Raw genomic sequence first — 23,625 nt, forward strand, 5'->3', positions numbered from 1 at the left:
GGTGTAAACATCAAGCCAGAAGTGTTAAAGCTGGAGCAGGCAATGATCGCCTCACAGCATGCATCTGAGAAGTACCCAGTACCATTTTTTTGCCCCTTTCTTCCTGCAAGTATGCAATAAAGGCAAAGTATGGAACCCCAGAGAATATATTCTGCTAGGCAGGCTAGAGGGAAACCCTTGGTGGGCTGGGGCTGGTTAAATGTGGTCTGTAATGTTGTCTATCTCTAGTGTAAAGAATTGGGGGAGGGGGAGGAAGAACAGATTGCAGCTAATTTAATTATTAAAAGCAAGTCACTGAAATAAATTTAGCGTTCTACCTGCAGTTCATTTCTTAAGGGTTAGCATTCCAAATTGGACAATGCATTCCTGATATAGCAAGAGCCCAATTAAGTGGAAGTCTGCCCATTTGGGCTACAGAGCAAAGGTGGGATGTGTGTGAGGTGGTACATGAAGTACGTGATGTGAGAATGTTTAGCTTTAAAGCCATAACTAGATGGGAAATAGTTCCAGACACATGTAAACACACTAATGTAAAATGCATTACCACTAATGGTGAGGAGAAAAGGGTTTGGGAGGAATAGAAGTGCTCCTAGCTCTTCAAGCCCCTGGAGGCTGCTTTTATGATGTTTTGCTCACTAACGTTCTTAAGTAGCAAAGTTGCTATTTGGCACTGGACAGGTTAGGACGTGCTCTGCCCAGGTTTTACCTGTGGACCCGGACCCATGGGTCCCATTCCTCGTGGAGGATTCATCCTTTGCATTGGGCCTCCCATGTTGGGATGTCCTATTGGGAATAAAGGAGGGAAGATGTTATTACATGATGAAAGCAAAAGCCCAGTGAGATCACCTGAAGACACAGCAAGTGCCTTTACCTTGTTGTCGTGTAGGGTCCATTGAGTTGGGCAGCAAGGGCTGTGTACCAGGAACACCACCTGGAGGCTAGAAATAAAATAAATAAATAAATCTGGGAAATCAAATACTGGGAGATGCGCAGGAAAACTATCATTATACATCGGCTATAGCCACTGCAATAATTATTAGACAAGCCAGTCATGACTGTTTTGTTCAGTCATGGATTTCAACATTCAAAAAAATTAAGAGTTCAAGGATATGGGGCAATTTTCCCGCGGTGGCCCCAACATCATCACAGGTAGAGGCCGGTGTTTGTTTGGTACTGGTAGCTGCCCACTGCTAAAACTGGAATGGGTTTGGAGGAGGGCAGGAAAGATGGCAAGGGGTCTCGAAACCAAGCCCAATGAGGAATGGTTGAATAGGTATGTTTAGCCTGGAGGAGAGAAGACAAAGGGGAGATGAGATAGCTGCCTTCAAGTATCTTACAGACTATCACTTAGGAGGAGGAGCGGACTTGTTCTCTGTTGCATCTGATGGCAGGACTAGAACCGATGGATTGAAATGACGTGAGCAGATTTAGGTTAGACACTGGGGAAAATGGCCTAACTGCAAGAGCTGTTGAATAGAGGAATAGTCTGCCTCCCACAGTAGTGGGCTCTCTTTCACGGGAGGTTTTTAAACAGAGACTAGTCAGCAGGAGCATAGCAAGGTTGGAGTGGGCCCAGAGACAAGATTTTAAAATGGGCCCCCCCTCACTGAAGCTCAGCTCATGAAGAAATCTTAAATGAGGCAGAATAGCGGTAACAAAAAGCATAGTAAAATGTGTGTGTGTGTGTGTGTGTGTGTATAAAAAACCTATGTGCCACAATAGAACATCATCCTAAATTACTAGAGAAAGACGTGCTGTTCTGGTAGCTCCACATCTTAACACTCACATCAATTTTGGAGGATGAATACAACTGAAGGAAGCCCGGGTGGGTGCGCGGCTGGGGGAATCAGTCATGTGACTTGCCTCTGGGGGGGGCCCCAAGACAGTGGGCCCCCAGACAACTGTCTCCCCTTGCCCTATTACAGTTACGCCCCTGCTAGTCAGCAACCTGTTAGGGATGCTATAGCAGTTTCCTGTACTTAGCAGAGGGTTGGACTAGAAGAACTCCAAGGTATCCTCCAAATAGAAACTCTAACATTATACAATTCTAGGTAAAACAGCGAGACAATAGTGGTGAAACACTACCCATGTTCCACTGGAGTGCATGCGATGTCCAAATAATATGAGCAGAAATTCACACCAGGATTTAGGGAAGGGATTCTATGATCTGTTTGAACTCACACGTTTCACAAGTGCCTTAAAAATAATTTTTAAAAAAGATCCCAGTCCTTTGAAGCAATAACATATGATGCCTCATTTTGATGCTAATTTTCATTGTGCTCCTCATACACCAAACATATTAGTAGATATCCAGGATAAGCACTGGGCGTGTGAAGTGCTTCTTGCACATGGAGGGAAAGGGCAGTTTCTGGCAATTCCCCTTTCCCTACGCACACCTGTGGGTCCTGAAAATCTGTTCCTAAGGGTCCTCCAAACCTTACCGCTGCTTCTCTGAAAAGTGAGGGGACATACAGACAGTTTAAGATTTGTGAAGACTTGAAGGCAGTTGCATAAAGCAGTTGTCATCAGTGACACAGACCTGTATTTTTTTGTCTAACCAGAGAACCATAGCAGGACAAACAAGCTCTGTGGTGTTTTGAAGCTTTACAAAAACCAGCAAAACCTGTTTGACCAGAGATCAAGAACAGGACAGCAGAAATAAACATGTAATACTGGTAACAACGGCTTTATTGTACCATCTTCAGCTTTCTGAAGAACTATAATCTAGTCTGAATCTCAGAATGAAGGTCCTTTAATGCAAATGCTACTGATGCTAATGTGGTTTTGAGGTATACACCTGGCAAACGCACTGTGTAAATATATTAAAGTTATTTATTTGCCAGTGGAGCCAACATTTCATCAACAAGGATTATAGGGTTTTCCTTTCATTTCTTACTAAACAGACGTGAATACATTGTGAGGATGTGCTTGTGAGTATTAAAAATTAGGTTTACACATTTTGTAGAATCCATAATGTTCCTTTTCTTTCAAAGTCATGTTCCACGTAGGCAACAAATCTTTCAGGTTCATAAGATGCCTTCCATGTACAGATAAACCAGGAGAGAGAACAAATATACCATCTCTCTCTCTCTCTCTCTCTCTCTCTCTCTCTAGCTTTGCTATATGGATATTTTCTTTAAAATATGTTTTAAAATATAAGATCCCACAGTTAACATTATAGACAACACTGCTGTTCAGGATGGAAGGAACTGGCTGTATTGGCTATAACCTAGATGTTAATAGGAAGGTCAGAAATCAGAGATCTTTAAATAAACAAACTCTTCAAATATTATATATCCCTTTTCACACTAGTTTGTCTCATTTTCACTTTACACATTCTAATGTTTCTCCATCTTCGCTTGTAACAACCCAAGAACTTTAGCCAAGTCGTCCCTTTCTCTACAAGCATATCTATATTTCTGTAAGCTTTTTTTTATCTTTTAAAATATAATTTACGTGCATGAGTAAGTTAAATTGCCAAATGCTTTTTAAAAAAAAAGAGGAATGTAGAGGCTTGTGGAATGGCATAATTTTAATACAGATCCCCTTCAAGGTTGTGTTCTCAAGACTGAGAACACAATATAAGTCCAAATGGAAATAATTAGGTAAGAATAAAAATAGGGTTTAGACCATGTGGTGCATACAAGATGTCATCTAACAGTCCTGCATGGTTTTATGGATTCCCTGAGAGGTACTCACATTTCAAACAAAATGGGTAGGAGTTCTCTGCAAGCCAGGATTAAAAAAGGAAACAACAGAACTAGCCTTGGAAAGCCGGCCTTTTGGTTGTGTGAGTTTACCAAACCTGGCCTCAATAACTTACCTGTGCTTTTTCTATGCTCAGTTCATTTATATTTTATGTAGGGGTAACTTCACAGTTAAATGTTTGGTTTACAATTTCACTTGACTGTCCACAGCATTGCAGATTAAGCACTGTAGATTAAGCACTCGATTGTCTACAGCATGGTGTCAAATAATAACATCAGTAAATAATATAAAGGGCTGCTAGTGACTCTTTGAATCCCTCTGACGTGCAAGTACTTTGTGCCATGTGCAAACAACTAGAGAAAAGAATCTCTCAGGAACTAAGTTTCTCTGTGTGCACACCACAAATGTGTGTATAAATGCATGAGACAAAGAACTGTCAGTCAACAAGGAAAGGGTGTCAGGAGCAGCTGATTCAATTTTCTATCCCATCTTTAAGCAAATCAGATCTGCTCAGTCAAATAATTACTTGCAGGTTGCACCTCCCACTAGTTCCCAGAACACATCATCATTTTGGGTCACAAAATGACCACACCATTAGCTGCTTACCTAAAACATAGATTACAAATTTAAGAAAAATAATCACAAGACAGGCTTACCAGCCTCCTGCTTTCAAAAGTGTCTACAATGACTGCTGATGAGAAACTGTGGAGCCACACATGACACAAACAGTAAATCCACAATCCCAAGGCCTTTTGGACTAATACTCAGTATTGTACATGTTAAAAATACTTCTATAATTGTGTACAAGGTAAAATATTATTATTGTTATTGGCCTACATTCAGAGTAAGAATTATGCATGGGCAAAACTTGCTGACATGCACAGAAGGGTGATTGTGGTTCCCTGGGGATCACCAAAAATCTCCCCTCAGTGCACATATGGAAGTGTTCTTCATGTGCAACTCTTAGCCTCTTGTAGGCTATTGTGTGTTTGAAATGTGTTTTGGTGCCCTCACACTCTCTTTTGATTTTGTAAGTAGACTTGCCAGAACTGAAGCAAAATTGATCATTTTTCTTTGAAAGGGCTTAAAAGTTAGGCTCCCTTACTACTTCAGATAGCTGGAGCTGATTAATGTACTCTCAGATCAGAACATCTGCTTACAAGCAAGAAGCTAGTTGTAGATGAGAACACCTTCTCTTACTCCATCTCACGTCCAGCTACTTCTATGCAATGCTGTGCCTGCCAGCAAAAGGCTACCTATATTCACTGAGATGCTTCTTGAGGAAAGAAGGAAGTTCTGTCAAAACTCCTTATGAACTCAGTATTAAAAGTTTGTTCTTGCTTGCTTGCTCTCTTTCTTTCTCTCATTTGTTCATTCACATTTAAGTTGTACTTGATAGAAGAAATACAGTACCTGGTTTCCCATTCTGATGGGGGGCCGGGGACCTCCTGCATATCTTGGTGACATAAAAGGCTGTAAGCACATAAAATTAGTTCAGTGGCAATGTACACAAAAGCGGAGGTAAACTTTTTAGCCACTTCCTCACAGCCGCATCTCAAATACTCAAATTGACTATGTCTTCCCTTATTCTTCCACCCCCACCAGCACACAGAACCCAACCAAACATCCAGTTAGCAGAACATTTTGAGGTGGCCTCCAGGACAACTGGATGAAAGATTTAATGCATTACTTTCCATACAACTTGTAATTAGACTTGACACATTTACACAGAAGCAGTTCTTTTTTTTTTTTAAAGCACCAACTGTTGGTAAATAACAAATATTTAGACTCATAGTGTCTGGCATTTGTCAGAGTTTTTTCTTTCTTTTAATTCTTAAGACTGTTTAATATACTTTGACAGGACTAGATACAGCAGCTAAAATTAGCAGAAGCAGAACACTGACTGAACATTAGATATATTTCCATAGATTGGTAAATGAAAGTGAGATTTGGGGGAGGAAGAGTTTAGAATATTCTAATGACAGCTAGTGAAAACAAGCACTTAAACCATATAATGAATGTCTAATACAGTTCAGAAAAAGAAATCGACACAAATGAAAATGATATTTGTATGTAAATTAGCATGTCTGAAATTGAAAGCTACTTTCTAATCTAATGTCAATGGAACAAATACAGTCAAGGGAAACAGACTTCCTAGTGGAGGTGGGTGAAGTGGAATGAAATCAGTACTGAAGGCCCGGATCTTGAGGGGATGTAAATCCGTAATGCTCCCCAGCTACACTGGAGCTTCTACTAATTAAATTAGCTGAAGGGTATGGCTCCCACATGCTCAAAAAAACACAGAACACAAACATCATATCAGTGCCCTGCAAGGTCTTTACCTGACTGTGGGGTCCCATCATGCTGTTGGGGTTGTGAGGTGGAGGCTGTGCGTGTGGCGAGGGCTGAGAGCCAGGCGGTCCCTGTGAGGTCAGATAGTAGAAGGTGGTTATAGGTCAGGCACGTGAATGTGCAAAAAGAAAAAAGAGCTAGCTTAGCAGAACTGAATGTTCGGAGGGAGCAGTTTTTTGTTTCTATGCACTGCTAACTAAAAGGGGGGAAAGGAAGAAAAAAAGAAACCAACATCTCCCAAAGCACATAATAAACCAAGAAAGATAGGGGAAGGAGATTAGGTAATGTATACCTAATACCTGGACCTGTTAAAATCCTCCTATTGCTTTAGAAAAGTTTCTAGTCCCTATAGTTGTACAAATGAGCAGCAACTGCAGTTCCTCTAAAGTTACTGAAACCAAAAGACAAATAAAAAACTAACATTTATTATTTTTCATAGCTCATTTTCAAGGCTATCTAAGAAATCTGAGTGACTGACACAACTTGGATCCTTTGGCATTTGTGACATCTGGTTGCAGGATCACTAAAGAATCCATTACTGGAATTGCAGCTTGGCCCAATGCTGGAACTCCACTGCTCTGTGGACAGACTAAAATAGGTGCAATGTGTGGTAGCAAATAATCTACAGACAAACATTTTCACTGCGGAACCTTAATAAATGCAAACTGTGATCTCAATTAACATAATCATCTTCAAAATATCTGAAAAAATTGCCTTGTCTAGTCTCACACTGGAAATTGCACACATGGCATCACAGAAATGCAACATGTCCACCAACTGTGCCCTGGCATCTGCCCACATTAATGCACGCTTTATTCAAATTATGTTAATCAGGAGTTTGGGGTAAACAAAAATTTTGCAAATTTGCTTTGGCCGTATGGATCATTATATGGGTTTGGACAACGCAGCCTCTGCAAGCTGAACAAAGAGCCCTCTAGTGCAATGTATGGCTTTAATATTCCAGAAGTCTGCATCATTAAATGCGTTTGGATAAGTGTTTGAAGAAGACATACAAAACTTACTCTCCTACAATATAGTCCTATTACATAAGCAAGACTTATTTCGGTGTTCTCTGTTGCCTTGTGGGTCAATGGTACTACAACATGGAATCAATGGGGAGATTTATAATAAAAAATTACTTAAAGGCACAGACCCATTCTGGAGACTGTAGAACTATGAAACTAGGAGCCCAGTGCAGTGGCAGTACATGGACTAAATGTCGCCCCGCGCATGCACACACACTTTTAAAAGATCTCTGTACAAGCTGACTGTATAGTGTTACCTTTTTGAGTCTGTAACTGTGAACTTTCATAAAAAATAACTAATGATCAAGTAAACCTTATTGGGGGAGGGTGAGAGATACTAAAAGTGACTGAAGAGAAAAATATTGGTTTATGTGACTTTAACCCTACAATGCAGCAGTGCTAGATATGTTGGCTCAAACACCATTTTAATTTCCTCCACTTCCAGAAATTAGTTTATTTTTAAGAAGTGTGCCCCAGAACATGAGCACCCAAATCTATGCTGTAATAGACATATGTTCCATGTGTATTCCCCCCCTCTGCCAAACAAAAACAAATTGTAATTGGTCTGGAAAGCAAACAAGACTTGTAAGTATATTATGAGAAGCAGCTACACACTTTAGGAAAAGCAGAGGAACAGATGTTCTATACCTGCCATGTTAGTAATTTCAACAAGTGTTCGCCTTCTAGCTGCTGCCAGCAATGGCACGGTTTGTTACCATGAGCAATTTTCTTAATTAACAGACATTAATTAGCCATTTAGCAATTTTGCAAGCATTTGTTTAGCAGCTTTCCTAAACATGAATACCACTGTGATAATGGTACTGATTAGAGGATCCCCTAATTAACAGTACAGGGAAGGAAAATTGAAATCACATAAATTTAAAAGGGGAGGGGAAGTTAATGAAGGCAGGACATATTTGCACCTGCAAATCTTTTGTACTAGGGAAAACTTGAGTGCAATGTAAATAAAAAGAGAAAAAATTGTTAAGAGTTAATGCAGAAAGAAGCAAACAGAGCTCTAAACAGAAGCAGACACTCTGCCGATCCTCTAGGTTATGTTTTACATGATCGCAGAAAGTGATTTTCCATTGCATTAATAAGATCCATTGTGTGTAGGGTGCTAATGTTTGTTCATTAATTGTTCATTAATTCCTTTAACTGAGAACGGAGGGCTGCTTCTCAGAAGGTGTTTTATTGCACTAGCACAGAAACCCAATTGCATGAGCATGTCATTCTTTATGAAGGGAACATGTGTGTCAAACTTAGCCTTCTCTCTTTAAAATACTTGCAACCAGTCATTGGAAAAGAATTACACCCCAGCTTGTAAGCATTCTGAAGGGAAAAGCTGTGCTTAAAACATGGGTGTCCTTCATACCTAACACAATATGCACATGCATTTTGTAGTTGGGTACTAATTCCCATATAAAAGGCCTTGTGAGCAAAAGCCTTCATGCAAGGCTAATTTGTTCTTCATAGTTTTATCACGGCCCTTCCCTTGACAAAACCAAAAAGCCTTCACTCTTATTGAAAATCTAGAAATAGGTACAGTGAAAGAAATTGAGAAGCCAGGGCCAGCCGTTCATTTATTTTAAAGCAATTTATAAATGATAATAAATAGACAGAAAAACCCAAGAGAAAAATTAAACGTTAGCATAATTTAAAACTGGAATAGAAAAGGCCCGCTGTTTAGAAGATGCCATTCAGATATTTTAACCAGGGTGCCTCATTAATTCTTATAGTGATGATACCAGTGGTCCCTCTAATTTTTTTCATCTCTGTGCAGAATGAGTTTTATTCTGGGTGGCAGTTATCAAGGCACTGTGTGCGCACATGCATTCAGAGTGGGGCCTTCCTAATTCAACCTGAGCGAGATCTAAAACTGACTGAGTGGACATCAGAAAACTTGTGAGCATGCACATGTGCACACGCCTTAGAGGGAACAGTGGATGGTGCTAATTTCATTTTAGTTTCTTTTTCTTACTGAAAAAGTGTCTTTTACCATCAACAAAATGGCTACAGGGAAGTTTGCTGCTTGGGGTGCCAGTGGGAAGCCCCCTCACCAATGCAGTGGGAACAGAATACACATGGCTGTCCAAGGAAAATGGGCTTTATAAGTGATTGCTGATGCCAGTAGCTTGCTTTCAGCCACAGAGCCTGCTGAAGCCTAACAGTGGTTCTCGTGGGTTCTAGAGCTTACCATTCCAGCTCCGTCTGCAAGAAGAGTGCTGAAAAATCCCCTTTATGGTTACAGAATCCCTATGATCCTTGCATATGATTTTTGTGGTAGGGCAGGATAGGAAATAACATGGTTCTCCTATGACACCACAGGCAGGACATAAAACTCACCACTGTGGTCATAAACAACCATGCCAACATGACACATGTTGGCTTAACCTAGAAGCTAAGATATAAAAGGTTGGCTGTGTTCAGATACATTGCAGATGCTCCTTATAAATCATTGTTTTTCCCTTGCCCTCAGAAACACACTGCTTGAAAACTCAATTTCACCAAAAACTTGACTGTTTTTACCAAAAAGGCCAGGTCAGAAGCAAACTTCTGTATGTGAGAAGTATAGTGTGTGCTGTATGATACTCAGTTATCACACCTCAGCTTATATGGACCTACTTTGAGTTCCTGACCAAGAAGCAACATACCTAAGAAGACAAGTCTATCTACAACATCCAGCATACAACAGGATTTCATCATTCGCCAGTTAAATGTATTTAATCACATTGACTATACATGAGAACTTATTTTATTTAACAAATCTTCATCTAGCCCTTTCCCCTGTTACCAAGAGAAGTTAAGTGAGAAGTAAGTGAGGCATATCCCATTTTAGCCTAACAATCCTGTAAAATAGGCTGAGAGTGAGTAAATGGCACAAAATCAACCCATGAACTTAATAACTATGTGGGCATTTGAAACCAGAACTCCCTGGCCCAAGTTCAATATACTCCAAGTCCACTATATCACACTAAGATTTCTCTGTAAAAGGAGTAAAAATAATGTGCTGCCTACTAAATAAAATAAAATATTACAGTGCTTTGCTTCATTCACGTCACCTCAAGAGATTTCTATCTTTTTTCTGAGGCACACTGTAGTTTTCAAGCAGAAATAATCTGCTGTTAATTGAAAAGGGTAGTGAACAGAAAATGGCAAGACCATCATCTTCCCAACTGTATCATTAGCTAACTACTACAGGAAAATACAGAAGTTCCAAACATGAACAGCTTTTAGAAAAAGCAAAGCAACCATCCAACTACGTCGCTTATGGCAACAATCAAGTAAATCGATTCCAAAGATCAGATGTTTCTAAAACTGCAATAATCCACAAATGCACAATTCTAATAAGAATATGTAAATTGATGTCCAACTACAACATTTCTACTACAACAGGAAAAACCTAGTGGCCTACAACTGACACTCTCATAGGTGTCCATGAGAGGGGACATTGCTTCCAAGATTTGGGGGTCTGCTCTTCCCCGAGGGAAGCTCTAAGTCTCAAGGGCCCAATTTCAAGAAGCTTGTTTTAGAGATTTCAGCCAATGTCTACAGAAGTCTACTCTGTGCCTTTCACCTAAATATTGAAGGCAACAGTCTTGGCTGTTCAATATGGAAACCCTTCCTGCACACACACTGCACTGTTGGAATTGTGTTGCTCCAAGAAAAACAAAAGCTTGGAAAGCACTAGAGAGCACTTTCCCCTATGATGCTGCTTTGGTGGCAGTAAAAAGAACTGAACAGGAAGGCACTCAGCCACCCCTTGAGGCATAAACAATGGCTATTTCCCCTTAAGAGGTAGAGCTAAAACACCTCTGCCATTTCCTCTGAACTCTTGAAGAGTCTGAGATATTGTTCTGCCCAGGCATAGATTCCATAGGTAAGTATGTATGCAATAAAACTTCCATGAGCAAAATTTTGCCAATAATCCCTTTAAAAACTTTTACTTCTATACTGCAGTAAAGCTAACACTTGCAATACTGTTATTGTGCAACTGCTTCTCAAGCATTCAGCGATCAGTGCTTCCTTGCTTGGGCCAGTGAGCAAGTAATATTGTGATATGCCTACATTTAAATCACTAAAGGCTCAAAACAAAGGCTCATCTATAATGATATTGTCCAAACTAGAATTATATCTCTCTACATAATAGATGTTCGAGAGTTGAACATCAGTGTTTTAAGAACTCAGCACTAACATTTATCAATGAAACACATGTTACAGGTTTATCATTGCTGAAGTGCCCACGGGTATCCTTTAGAAAACATGGCAATGGAGAATGAAGTAAAAATACAGATTAAAGATAAAGCAAGATCACAGGTGTGTTCCTTCTCCACTAATGCCAGCACAAATGTAACGAAAGCTCTTTTGACTGCAGTTAAGAAATGAGAAGCGAGCCACAGGATAGCACCCTCCCTGCCTACAGCACAGGAGGAAGCTATAATTGAAGGCGGGGGCAAAGGCAGGGACAAATGTTCCCTGGGCCCCTGAGGGACAGCGGCCAGCCAGAAGGGTAACAGCTCACTCTTCACTATTGATGTTATATGAATATACAAGGTGATTGTAGTTTTTTTTTTTTTTAAAGGTTTCTAAGCCACGGGAATATTATTTGAATAGCAGCAAGAGAAAGGGCATGCTAAGAATGTTTTTCTTTTTACCATGTCCTTACAGTTTTTCTGCAGCAAAGACATGGGGGTAGGGAGGAGAAAAGGTGGAAGGGCCCAGGAGCCCATCTTTGCTTCTTGTCCCAGGACCAACTACACCCTTGCTAAGTCCCAGCTACAGCAAATTTCCTTTTCCCACCTTAACAACAGTTAAAGTATTACATTTCCAGCAACATTAACCACAGTTAATGCTAACCAGATTCTGTCTGGATTTGCACTAGATTCAAATTCTGGTTTCTAGTCCTGGTTAAAAGGAAAGCCATGTAGTAGGATTGAACTTAGAAAATGTTTTACAACATTAGATGAGTTTCCAAATTAACTATAGTCCAGAACAGAATGGTTATCCTATGAACCAGGATTTTTTAACCTTGGGCCCCCAGATGCTGTTGGACCAACTCCCAGAACCCCCAGCCATGAAGGCCATATCTGGGGATTCTGGGAGTTGTAGTCCAACAACATCTGGGGACCCAAAGTTAAGAAACCCTGCTATGAACAGTCAAGTTCCTGCCTCACAAAACCTACAGTCTATGAGGCACGAGTCCAAAGGAAAGCTAACCAATTCAAAGGCCATCCAAGAATCTACTGTTCCAAACCTTCTGAAGGACTGTGGCCATAAGCACCATCAACCAATGTTGAAGAGAAGACTTTAGGGACCCCCTTACCAGATGACTGGTAAACTCTTACACTGAGTGAGGATAACCTTGGAAACTCTGTGCTAGAGACCCCAGTCAAGAGAAAATGTTCCTTGAAGCTTTAGATTTCTTAATAGAAGTTTTCAGGCCAGGGGTGTAGCTATAATTGAGCGGATGGGTTCAAAGAACCCGGGCCCCCGAGCTCTACCCTCTCAATTTTCTTCATTATCTCCCTCACTCTGAGGGGCCACCAAGGAGAGGGATGAACACGGGCCCCCTCTCCCCTAGCTACGCCCCTGTTTCAGGCATATTCTTACATCTAGCTTGCCACACTTTCTGTCCACGTAATTAAAGGAATTTAGGCAAAAGAAAGGGTAAGACCAATTCTTGTGTATGAGACTTTTTGAATATGTATACATCTTGGGCACTGGGCCATGTTGTCTTTATGGAAAAGACAACTTTCCTTTTGCACAGAAGGAGCACAGAATTCAGAAACCTTTTTTGCTGACCTTATCACCACGAGGAACAGAGTCTTCCAGGCCAGCTTCTTCAAGGGCAGTGTCTGCGAAAAGCTTGCCAGGAGACCAGTAACACCTTGCAATATTGTGCTGAGGCTCCCTAAGGGGAAACAGTGCACTGGAAGCAGGTTTTGCAAGTTTTAGAAAGTTTTAAAGGTAATCTTCTTTTACCTTTAAATGACAGGATCGTGTCCAGGATAGCAAATTGACACATGGAGAGGGAAGACTTCTCCTTTAACACACCAAGCCATGAAGATGCATCATGGAACTTCAGAGAACCTATGTGACAAGTGACACCTAGATGCCAGAGGCATGAGCAGGATCTTGCCTGAATAATCAAGCCAAACACAACAAGCTCTTTCAGATGCCAGGCACCAAGCTGAAGGGGCCCTAAGGTCAGAAGCAGGGCAGATTCCAGATACAGACCCCACCTTAAAAGTTATTCTGGAGGTTCTGTTCCATGTGCTAACTGAGACCTGGTGGTTATGCCCATGAGACAGAGCCTTTTCAGTTGTTTCCCCCAGCGTGTCGAACTTCCTTCCTGTAGAGACACACTCCCTCATGGCAGTTGTAGAGGCAGATGAAGGTTGCTCTTTTACCCTACCCTTTGAGCCATGAAAGGACTCAGATGGTCTTTTTAATGTGCTAACCCTGCTCCTGCAGCTTCTGTTTTTAGTTTCTTTATTTTTTAGGTTTTAATTTTTGGAAGCTGCTTTGGCTTCTTTTTTTAAATGAAAGGCCTTCTAAAACCGCAAAAGAAAAAAAAGTAAAAGGGTTTTTGAGTGAACAAAAACCCTTGGGTCCCTCATTCCCAGCTTCTGGATGCTGTAAACCAGGGCCTTTTGGACCAGAAATGGGCCCCACAGGTTGGCTTAGACTTCCTCAACCTTCTTTATCATGGTTGTTTTTTTTAAAGGATAACATCCCTACCAACCTTTCTTTCTGAGCACCGTTCTCTATGGCATCTATCTCAAGAACATGCTGGAATGCCTTCAAGGTGTGCCCATATTTGGTAGAGCCTTTAGAGTGAGAAGTGCACAGGAAGTTGCCCTTAGGATCTAGTAACCCCAGGAGATTACTTCAAGCCATGGCTAAGATCATCCAGCACTGAAAGCAACTCTGGAGACCTAGACTTGGGTTATCGAGGAGAGGATGCCTGCCATTAGGAAGAATGCGTCTTCTCTTGCTTGAACTGTTGGCCTGGACCTTTGTGAGGTGATCCTCTTATTCTGGAAGAACTTGCCATTCATCAATTTGGGTAGTGAGGCTGGTTTGAAGGGTGAAAGAAAGGAGAAGGTTTAGGTCCCTTCTTCTGTTCTTTGTTGGTAATCAAAATAGAACCTCCTCTTTAGATAACTGGGTCTAGACATTCCCAAAAATTGGGTCCAGGCTGTCCCCAGGAGCTTTGCTATAAGGCTGCTGTCAAAGATTTGTCCACTGACTCAGCTAGAAGCTGTGGCGTGCCATCAAGTTGGCAACTATGGTTCTTGCAGAGAATCTAAAGTGAAGTATCTGCCAGGCAAGTTGAAGCCAAGAACAACTTCTTCAGACTGTACAGAAGGGGCCTGTCAGTTATCAGTCTATAAAGCAAATCAGCCCAGAGTAAGGCTGGTTGAGCAATGATGGCAATAGCTGTTGGAACTTCAATTACAGCAACTAAAGCATCAACGTGTTTTCCCCCCACTGGGAGCCTGTTCCTTCTACAGTTCTTTTTATTAGGGAGTTTGTTACAGTCTATTCAGACTGCGGCAGAAAAGAGGGATGCCACAGGGATGTCAAATTTAGGTATAGCCAAGAGGTTGTCAGAAATGTACTTGGGCAAAGAATATAGTTTATTTGCTAGTGGTTTTGGCCCCAACAAGAAACTTATCTTAGGCTCCCCTGCAAACTGGGCAAAGAGGCACCTTTTTAACGTGGTGGTTTTCTTTATTTAGCAGAGGGAGAGTAACTGGCTCTATCCACCCACAGCACAGTACTTCCAGTGACTGTTGCCGGTGTCTGTTTGGGGACAGGGAGCCATCTTATTTATTTATTATTTCTCCACGTAAACCACTTTGGAAACTTTTGTTGATAAGTGGTACATAAATATTTTTTGTTGTTGTAATCTTCTAACTTCAGAATCTGTTTAAAAGGAGGCTGGGAAATGAATTTGAACTGGGAAAGGCTTCAGCTGTCCCTATGGGGAGGGAGGGAAGCAAAAGAGATAGAAAACTGTTGAGCTTGTGGTGTTGAGAGCTGTAGGCTGTCAATAATTCTGCTAGGTCATCATTCAAAATATTCTGGGGGAAAATCACTTCTATTCTACTGCAGCCTCTCAGGCATCTAAGAGTTACTTTTCACCCTCTCACATCACAACACATTCTGATTCGGAAATACCAGTGTGTGGGGTTGAAATGTTGTTGTCCATGGGAGCTAACCCAGGAACGGTATCTGCCCCTATTTAAAAGGAGGAACATTCAGGATCTCTGAGGGTAAAATGAGAGAGCTGTGATGAGAGAGGAAACCACTTAATCCTAATTCTCTACACCAATCCTACATCTCAACATCACCTAACAGACCTCTACTTATAATCCCTAGAATGAGAATGGTCAATGGAAAAGAGGATGAAGGTGCTCCCTACACTGCCTCTTTTTATGTTTTATAGTGGGACTTGTGGTGTGAGTGGCACTTTCTAGTCTGCCTTCTTGAGGATGGATCTGAGGTAGACTAACTGTGGTTCCTCTCATGTTTCCTGGGAAGTGGAGAATACCCAGTGTGTATTCAGGGGCACTCTGGCCAGAACAAATGACCTCATGGAGATCCAGGGCAGAATGCCTCAGATTTGAGGAGGAAATCAGGAAAGCTACATATGAAAGGGAGATGGCCCAGCACAACATTATGTGTTGCGAGATGGAGCAGCAATCTGGAAAACTCTGCTAAACAACAACAAAAAATCTTTAATCCCTTTCAGGACAGTGGGCTGGAGAACTTCCCTGACTGAGATCTTTTTGGAGGCTTGAGGAATCCCTCCCACTGGGACTACTATAAAGCTGTTCTGACTGTTGGATGAGTGAAAGAGATTGGAGAACCAATCTCAGCAGAAGGCGAAAATATGACAGCCACACATGTGGCTTCTATGCTCACCCTCACTACTTTCCTGGCCGCCATGTGATGGTGAAGGAGTGGGTGCAGCAGCACTTGTAGCCACCATTGTATAGAGGAATAAGGTGGACCTTAACTAGGTGAGTTGGAGCTCTGTTGAGCAAGTTCTCCAGCTGGAGGAGAAAGCACGTTTTTGTTCAGCTGATGTCTCAGGGCTAGAAGTCACACTATGACAACTACTCTCTATCTACCTAGCTACAAAACCCAGGAAAAGAAGGGGTGGGGGGAAGGGGGAGGGAAGTGGGGGGAGGGGCAAAGAAATTTAACTGAGGAAAGTATCCAATTAGGTAGCACTAAATCGGGACTTAGTAGCCCCAGCCAGGAACAGACAGGAAGTAGACAGTCCCCTCCCACAAGGAAGGTCATTTCCTACTTGTTGGCTCCAATGTTCTCAAGCAAGGCACAATCTCCCTTCCAGAAAGTCCCTTTCCCCATATCTGGAGAACTGCAAAAAGGTTAAAGCACACCCACACTCAAGTCTGTCATCTCAAGCATGGGGACCCTTTCCTCACAAAACGTTCTCCTATGCCTCCTGGAGAGACATTAGAGTGATTCTACTCAAATTACCAGTTTTAATTAAAAAGGGGTCAAAAATCAATTTCTGCTTTAAAAAAACTGATTAGCAAATAGGTTATTGCCATTCACAGCAGCAGAGCTTTTTCCTAATTCCTTAAATGGAAGCGACTGGTGTTGGAAGGGCATTCATCTAAGCACCCATGGTCCTTTATATGATAACGCCTGCTTTAAAACACACACTTGTCCCCACAGGAGACCAAAAATAATGGTCTGGGCAGGGAACACCAGTGGTTAATTTAATCCACTTCCAAGATGCAATTTCTATGTACTGGGGTGGGGTGGGGGGGGCGGCGCTGAAACAACAGCCCAGTGCATGCTGCAAGAATGCGAGAAATTGTAACATACTCCCAGGAAATTCAAGAATTTGAGAAGCATTTTGTTGGCAAATGACACACAGCAGTAAATCGAATCCTCATGGTCGCATTAGCTTGCAAGAGTAATGTTCATGACAGCTACCTCTGGATAATATAACTGCAAATGTAGAGGAAAGGCAAACATCTCAGCCAAAGTGCTGCATGCTCTCTCTTTCCAACTTGTTTTGCAGCAGTGGGAGGAGCTGGTGGCTTGGGGCTGGGCGAGAAACGGCAACAACAAGGATCTGAAAACATTTGCTACTTCCTGTCTGCTACCCTGGGGCCACTAAAACCGCCATGCCTGGATATACAAAACTGCAGTCTTCCAGGCTCTTCTGATGCCCCACAACCAAGCTGTCCCTCGCCCCTTTCAGCTTTATAGCCTAGCTTAAGCTTCATTTTCTACCTTCTCTTAAAAAACAAAGCAACCTTCTCTTAAAAAACAAAGCAAAAAAGCCAGACTTCTGGATATTGTTATCTCTGTAAATATTTGCAGATGTTGTAGGACCAGGGAGAACTGCAATTCAGCAGAGAGTAAATGCTGGCTCTCTCTCACACACACTCGGTTATAAATCAAGCACTGAACTGCTTGCAAACGCGGCTTTAAAGAAACAGAATACAAAAGGACCCAACAGGCTTGTTTATATAAGGAAACCAAACCAAAATCTTTGGGCCGGATGTGCACACCGTCAGTATCCCTAGGCCTTTCCATACATACTATTGTACAATACAATGAAAATTACTTTCACGTTTGTTCTTCACTGTCTGCATGTCTTATCACACAACTGCGTTTCACTTGTAGACATATTGCATGTTCCCAGCACTCAAGCTGCATATTTTGTAACTGGAAAAATGCAATTCTTTTTCAGGAACAAACAGTCATTGCAATTGTGACTGCTATATGAAAGATAGCTCTGGAAGAGCTACATGTACCTGCTGAATATTTACATGGCATTATTTATTTATGACAAACACATACACCTATACTTATACAATTGTCTGAATTTAACTTAATACAATTATACCATTTTAGCACATGAGTACTCTAGCCATTCCCCCGCCCCCACCCCAAATTGGTGGATTACCAACAAAACTAACTCTTTCTGTACCAGCAATGCACATAGATTTTATGGAGGCTTGGTTGGATTTATTTTTATGTTTCATTCTGTGCACTTAGCTTGTCCTGACCTGGAACATACTTTTAGCCACGTGCTAAAGTGGAGGGCCAAAACAAGCAACTGTATAGTATCGCGTAATGGCCAAAATGGGATTGGGACATGCAAAAGGCTGCAGGGATCCAAAGTTATCAAATAATTTTTAAAAAATCAACATGTGGTTTCAATCCTCCCCCCCGCCCCCAGCTGTGTGTACATGTATAAAAAAAAGTCATGATGTTCATACTGTACTTGCCCTTGACCCCAGCATGCAGCAGTAATAATACGTTATAGAATGGTAGCCCTAGAGTTAAAGCTGGGCCGATTTATAGTAATGTGAACAAAAAGGTAGGACAGCTTCATACTTCTTGATGAACCAGAGGCTCAGCTGAGCCACCAGAGCACATGTGAGCCCAACTTCAGTGTCGGGGAAAATACCTGACAAAGGGCATGGTGTGTGTGAACTTCTAAGAACACAGAACATACGAACAGCCCTGCTGGGTCAGGCCCAATGTCTATCTAGTCCAGAATCCTGTTTCGCACAGTCGCCCACCAGTTGCCTCTGGGAAGCCCACAGGCAAGAGGGGAGGGAATTCCCTCTTTCCTGCTGTTGCTCCCCTGCAATTGGTATTTAGAGGCATCTTACCTCTTCAGCTGGAGGTGGCCTATAGTGGCCTAGTACCCATTGATAGACTTGTCCTCTGCAGAGAATTCCATAGGTTAATTATGCACAATATGAAAAAGTACTTCCTTTTGTTGGTCCTAAATTTCTTGGCAATCAGTTTCATGGAATGACCCTTTACTCTAGTGCTATGCTAGAGAAAGAGAAATTTCTCTCTCTTCACATCATTCATAATTTTATACACCTCTATCATGTCACCCCTCAAGTCGTCTTTTTTCTGAACTAAAAAGCCCCAGGTGTTGTAGCCTTGCCTCGTTAGGAAGGTGCTCTAAGCCCCTGATTATCTTGGTTGCCCTCTTCTGCCCCTTTACATGTTCTACAATGTCCTTCTTAAGATACAGTGACTAGAACTGTACACATTACTCCAAAAGTGGCCGCACCATACATTTTTATAAGGGTATTATGATATTAGTAGTTTTATTTTCAACTAGTAACTTTAAGCCCGTTAAATTAACGGGCGCTAGTAGGCTGCTATTGCGTCCCGCATAGTCCCTGCTTTGCTCCCTGTCCGCGTGGTCCCCACTTTGCTCCCCTTTCCCCTAGTAACTTTGAGCCCGTTACATTAACGGGCACTAGAAGAGGTGGGGTCTGACTCAGTCTATGGCAGCTTCCTATATTCCTATAAAAGACTAATCGTTTCCTTCTCCTGGTGACTTGGAGCCTGGGGCCAACCCCAGCCCTGAAGGGGTGGCCGGGCTAGTACCAAGGAGCACAACCCAACAAAAGCAAAAGAGAATTTGAAGGCAGGGGGTCTGTGGGCACGGCCTACTGAAGGGTAAGCACGGTGGCCGAGCCTCGCCTGTCTCCCTCCTCCCCATGCGGCGGCACTTCCAATGGTCGCTGGCTGCCGCCACCGCCACCAACAACCCCCAGCCGTGGAAAGCATCCGCCGCCGTGCGCTGCTCGCTTCTTCTGCCCGCCTCTCTGGCTCGTTCCACTTTCGCTGCCCGGCCGCTGTTCGCTGGCTGGCTCGCTCCATGCCTGAGAGCCCCCCAGCCTCTTCGCTCCCCCCCCGTAGCTAGTCAGCCAGTCCGTCCATCAGACTCAGCAGCGGGAGGAGCTGGCAGCAGCTTATTATTGTTCAGCCGGCGCTCCACCCCACTCACTTGCTCGCTCGCTTTACCCCTGGCTGGCCGGGGTTGCACCGGAGAGCAGCTGCCGCTCTGCCTCGGAGAGCCGCTCGGCCAGAGCGAGCCCAGCTGCTCCCCGCTCCCAACAGCGGTCGGCTCACTCCGCGGCCGGCCTCCGCGGCCGGGCTGGACCCTCTGCATCTGCCCTCCCCGTAGGCCGTTCTCGGCCCGCCGTTCTCCTCAACATGGCCGCCTGGTGCCTGCGGCCGTATCTTCCTCGGACGTTCTGGGCATGCGCTCAATGCATGCCCAGAACAGCCGAGGAAGACACGGGCGCAGAGACACGGGCGCACACCCTGGCTCTTTATTATAGAGGATCCCCTTACTAACGATTCCAAGCATAGAACTGTCCTTTTTCACAGCTGCTGCACATTGTGTCAACACTTTCAACAAGCTGTCCACCACAACCCCAAGATCTCTCTTCTGTTCAGCCACTGACAGCTGGGTTTTTTGCCCAATATGCATCACTTTACACTTGCTTACACTGAACTGCATTTGCCATTTTGTCGCCCACTCACCAAAGTTTGGAGAGATCCTTTTGGAGTTCTTCACAATTGGTTGTGAATTTTACTACCATAAATATTTTGGTATCATATGCAAATTTGGCCACCTTGCTGCTTATTCCAGCTTCTAGATGGAGTAAGTTAATGGCATAGTTAATATCATTAACTCATTGCTGAGAGAGGGTAAGATAACTCTGTGCTGAGAGAGGACAGGATACCTCCTTGTTCAAAGGAGGCAATGATTAGACAACCTCTTAAGAAGCCTTCCCTAGAGCCCTCAGTGATGGATAATTATAAGCCAATATCCAATTTCCCATGTTTGGGCAAGGTGATTGAGAGAGTGGTAGCTAACCAGTGCCAGGCAGTTTGGGAGGAAACCGATTATCTAGACCCATTTCAAACAGTTTCTATCAACTGCAGTGAGCCAGCAGGGAAGCAACTTGCCTAAGGAGCAAGAGGCTGTTAGTTTGAATCCCCACCGGTGTGCTTCCTAGACTGTGCCTAGTAAATATATATTTGCTGTCACCTATATCGGGCAGCAGCAATACAGGAAGGTGCTGGAGGTGGATGCTCACTTCAGTGACAACGGCAAAGGCATCATCTCATTCTGCGCGAGAGGAAGGCGATGGTAAATCACTCCTGAAAACCACATGGCTCTGTGGTTGCCAGGAATCGACACCAACTCAATGGCACAATCTTTCCTTTCCTTTATGGGGTTGAGACGTCCTTGGTAGGCCTGATGGATGATATTTACCAAGGAATTGACAGGGAAGTGTGACTCTGTTGGTTCTTTTGGCTCTCTCAGCGGCATTCGATACTATTGACCATGGTATCCTTCTGGATCACCTGGGGGAGTTGGGGATAGGAGGCACTGCTTTGCAGTGGTTCCGCGCCTATCTCTCAGGCAGATTCCAGATGGTAGAGATGACAATTGCTCTTCAAAATGGGAGCTATTATATTGAGTCCCTCAGGGATCCATTCTGTCACCAATGCTTTTTAACATCTACATGAAACCGCTGGGTGCGGTTATCAGGAGATTTGGTAAAGGGTGTTATCAGTATGCTGATGACACCCAAATCTATTTCTCCTCCTCCTCATCAGAAAATGGCATACACTCCCTAACTGCCTGCCTACGAGCAGTAATGGGCTAGATGAGGGATAACAAATTGAAGTTCAATCCAAGCAAGATGTAGGTGCTCATTGTGGGGGATCAGAATTTGAGGGGTGAGTTAGATCTTCCTGTGCTGGATGGGGTTACACTCCCCCAGAAGGAACAGGTACACAGCTTGGGAATGCTCTTGGCTCTAGGCGTCCCCCTGGTATCTCAGGTGGATATGGCCAAGAGCACTTTCCATCAACTTCGGCTGATTTGACAGCTGTGTCCTTGAAAAGAATGATATCAAAACAGTGGTGCATCAGCTGGTAACCTCCAGGCTTGACTACTGCAATGCGCTTTACATGGGGCTGCCTTTGTACGTAGTTCGGAAACTTCAGTTAGTTCAGAATGCGGCAGCCACACTGGTCTCTGGGGTAACCCGGAGAGACCATATTATACCTGCCTTAAAACAGTTGCACTGGCTGCCGATATGTTTCCGGGCAAAATACAAAGTGCTGGTTATTACCTTTAAAGCCCTGAACATCTTCGGTCCGGGCTATCTTAGAGAGCGCCTTCTTTTGTACGATCCCCATCGTATGTTGAGGTCATCTGGAGAGGTCTGTCGCCAGTTACCACTGGTATGTCTGGTAGCGACTTGAAGTCAGGTCTTTTCTAGTAGCTGCTTCTGGCCTACAGAATGCACTCCCAGCAGATATCTGTAATTTAGGCTCGTTGTTGGCTTTTAAGAGAGCACTAAAAACATACTTGTTTAGTCTGGCCTTTCAAGGATTTTATATTGGTTTTAAGTATTTTAATTGGTTTTAAATGGCTCTGAATTTTTAAAAAAATTATATTGTTTTAAGCAGTGTGTTTTTAAATGGTGTTTATGTTTCTTTAATTTGCGGTGCAAATTTAGAACCTTTAGATCGGACGGTCTAGAAATGTAATAAATATATAATAAATAGATCATTTATGACTACATTAAAAAGTACTGGTCCCAGTACAGATCCCTGGGGGATGCCACTTCTTACTTTCCTCGATTTAGAGAACTGTCCATTTATACCTACCCTCTGATTCCTGTCCTTCAACTAGTTACCAATCCACACATGAGATTGTCCCCTTAACCCATGACTACTAAGTTTCCTCAAGAATCCTTGATGAGGAACTCTGTCAAAAGCATTTTGTCAACTAGATCACCATGATCCATACACTTGCTGACACTCTCAAAGGACTCCAAAAGGTTGGTGAGGTAAGATTTATCTTTGCAAAAGTCATGCTGGTTTTCCTTCAGCAGGGCCTGTTTTTGTATATGCCTAACAATTTTATCTTTGAGAATGCTTTTCATCAATTTGCCTGACATAGACGTTAACCTAACTGGCCTTTAATTTCCCAGATCCCCCCTGGATCCCTTTTTGAAAATTGGTGTTACATTGGCTATTTCCCAATCCAACTATGTCAGCATATTCTACCCTATTTGCGATATGGAATCTGACATTTGTACCTAAGATTTAAGTGTGGGAAAGATGCCGGGTTCTGTACTGCAAGTGGAGTAGAATATGCAGACATTGGCAGGTTCACATATCACACCAATGTTCATGTATCCTTCCCAACACTGGAACCTGGGCTCATGCATGTTCCTGGGGCTCTGGCAGCTTGGCTGAACTACTACAACTACAAATAATTATATACCGCTCTTCAACCAAAGTTCTCAAAGTGGTATACATAGACCTGTTGCTCTCCCCCGCTAAATAAAAGAGAACTGCTGGTTCACAGTGACATGTGAAGCTGCCTGCAGAGTAACTTATTGATTGATTGATTCATTTATTGCCTTTTTACCACCTAACATGTACATCTATAGGCAGTGTACATAGTTTTAAAAGACAACAGAAAAGCAGTAAATTAAATTAAATTAAAAATTAAAACAGTTTTCAGGATGAAAACCATCTCTTAGGTGTGTCTCTTTTTAAAAGCAGCCAGAGATGGAGAAGGCCCGATCCTGAATCACCACCAAATGAGCTGGTGGTGACTGTAACCATGATAGTTTTACTCCTGTATGATCGTTTTACTTTTTCTTCCGGGCAACGATGGGGGCAG

At 42.8% G+C, this 23,625-nt stretch overlaps 1 protein-coding gene across 8 annotated transcripts in view; it reads right to left on the reverse strand.

Moving 5' to 3' along the window:
- SSBP3 (single stranded DNA binding protein 3) overlaps window positions 1–23,625 on the reverse strand; it is a 222,379-nt gene that overhangs the window by 15,711 nt on the left and 183,043 nt on the right. For 5 of the 8 annotated variants that reach the window (XM_053243609.1, XM_053243606.1, XM_053243607.1 and 2 more), the window contains 4 exons: window positions 6,051–6,131; window positions 5,122–5,181; window positions 872–938; window positions 707–783 (listed from right to left, as the gene is read on the reverse strand). In XM_053243609.1, the coding sequence (XP_053099584.1) occupies window positions 707–783; window positions 872–938; window positions 5,122–5,181; window positions 6,051–6,131 (285 nt within the window). The remainder of the gene's footprint in view (window positions 1–706; window positions 784–871; window positions 939–5,121; window positions 5,182–6,050; window positions 6,132–23,625) is intronic. The other 3 variants (XM_053243608.1, XM_053243610.1, XM_053243612.1) reach the window with 1 other exon arrangement.

Source organism: Hemicordylus capensis, chromosome 4, assembly GCF_027244095.1.
Source record: "Hemicordylus capensis ecotype Gifberg chromosome 4, rHemCap1.1.pri, whole genome shotgun sequence".
In the NCBI taxonomy this organism is placed as follows: domain Eukaryota; kingdom Metazoa; phylum Chordata; class Lepidosauria; order Squamata; family Cordylidae; genus Hemicordylus; species Hemicordylus capensis.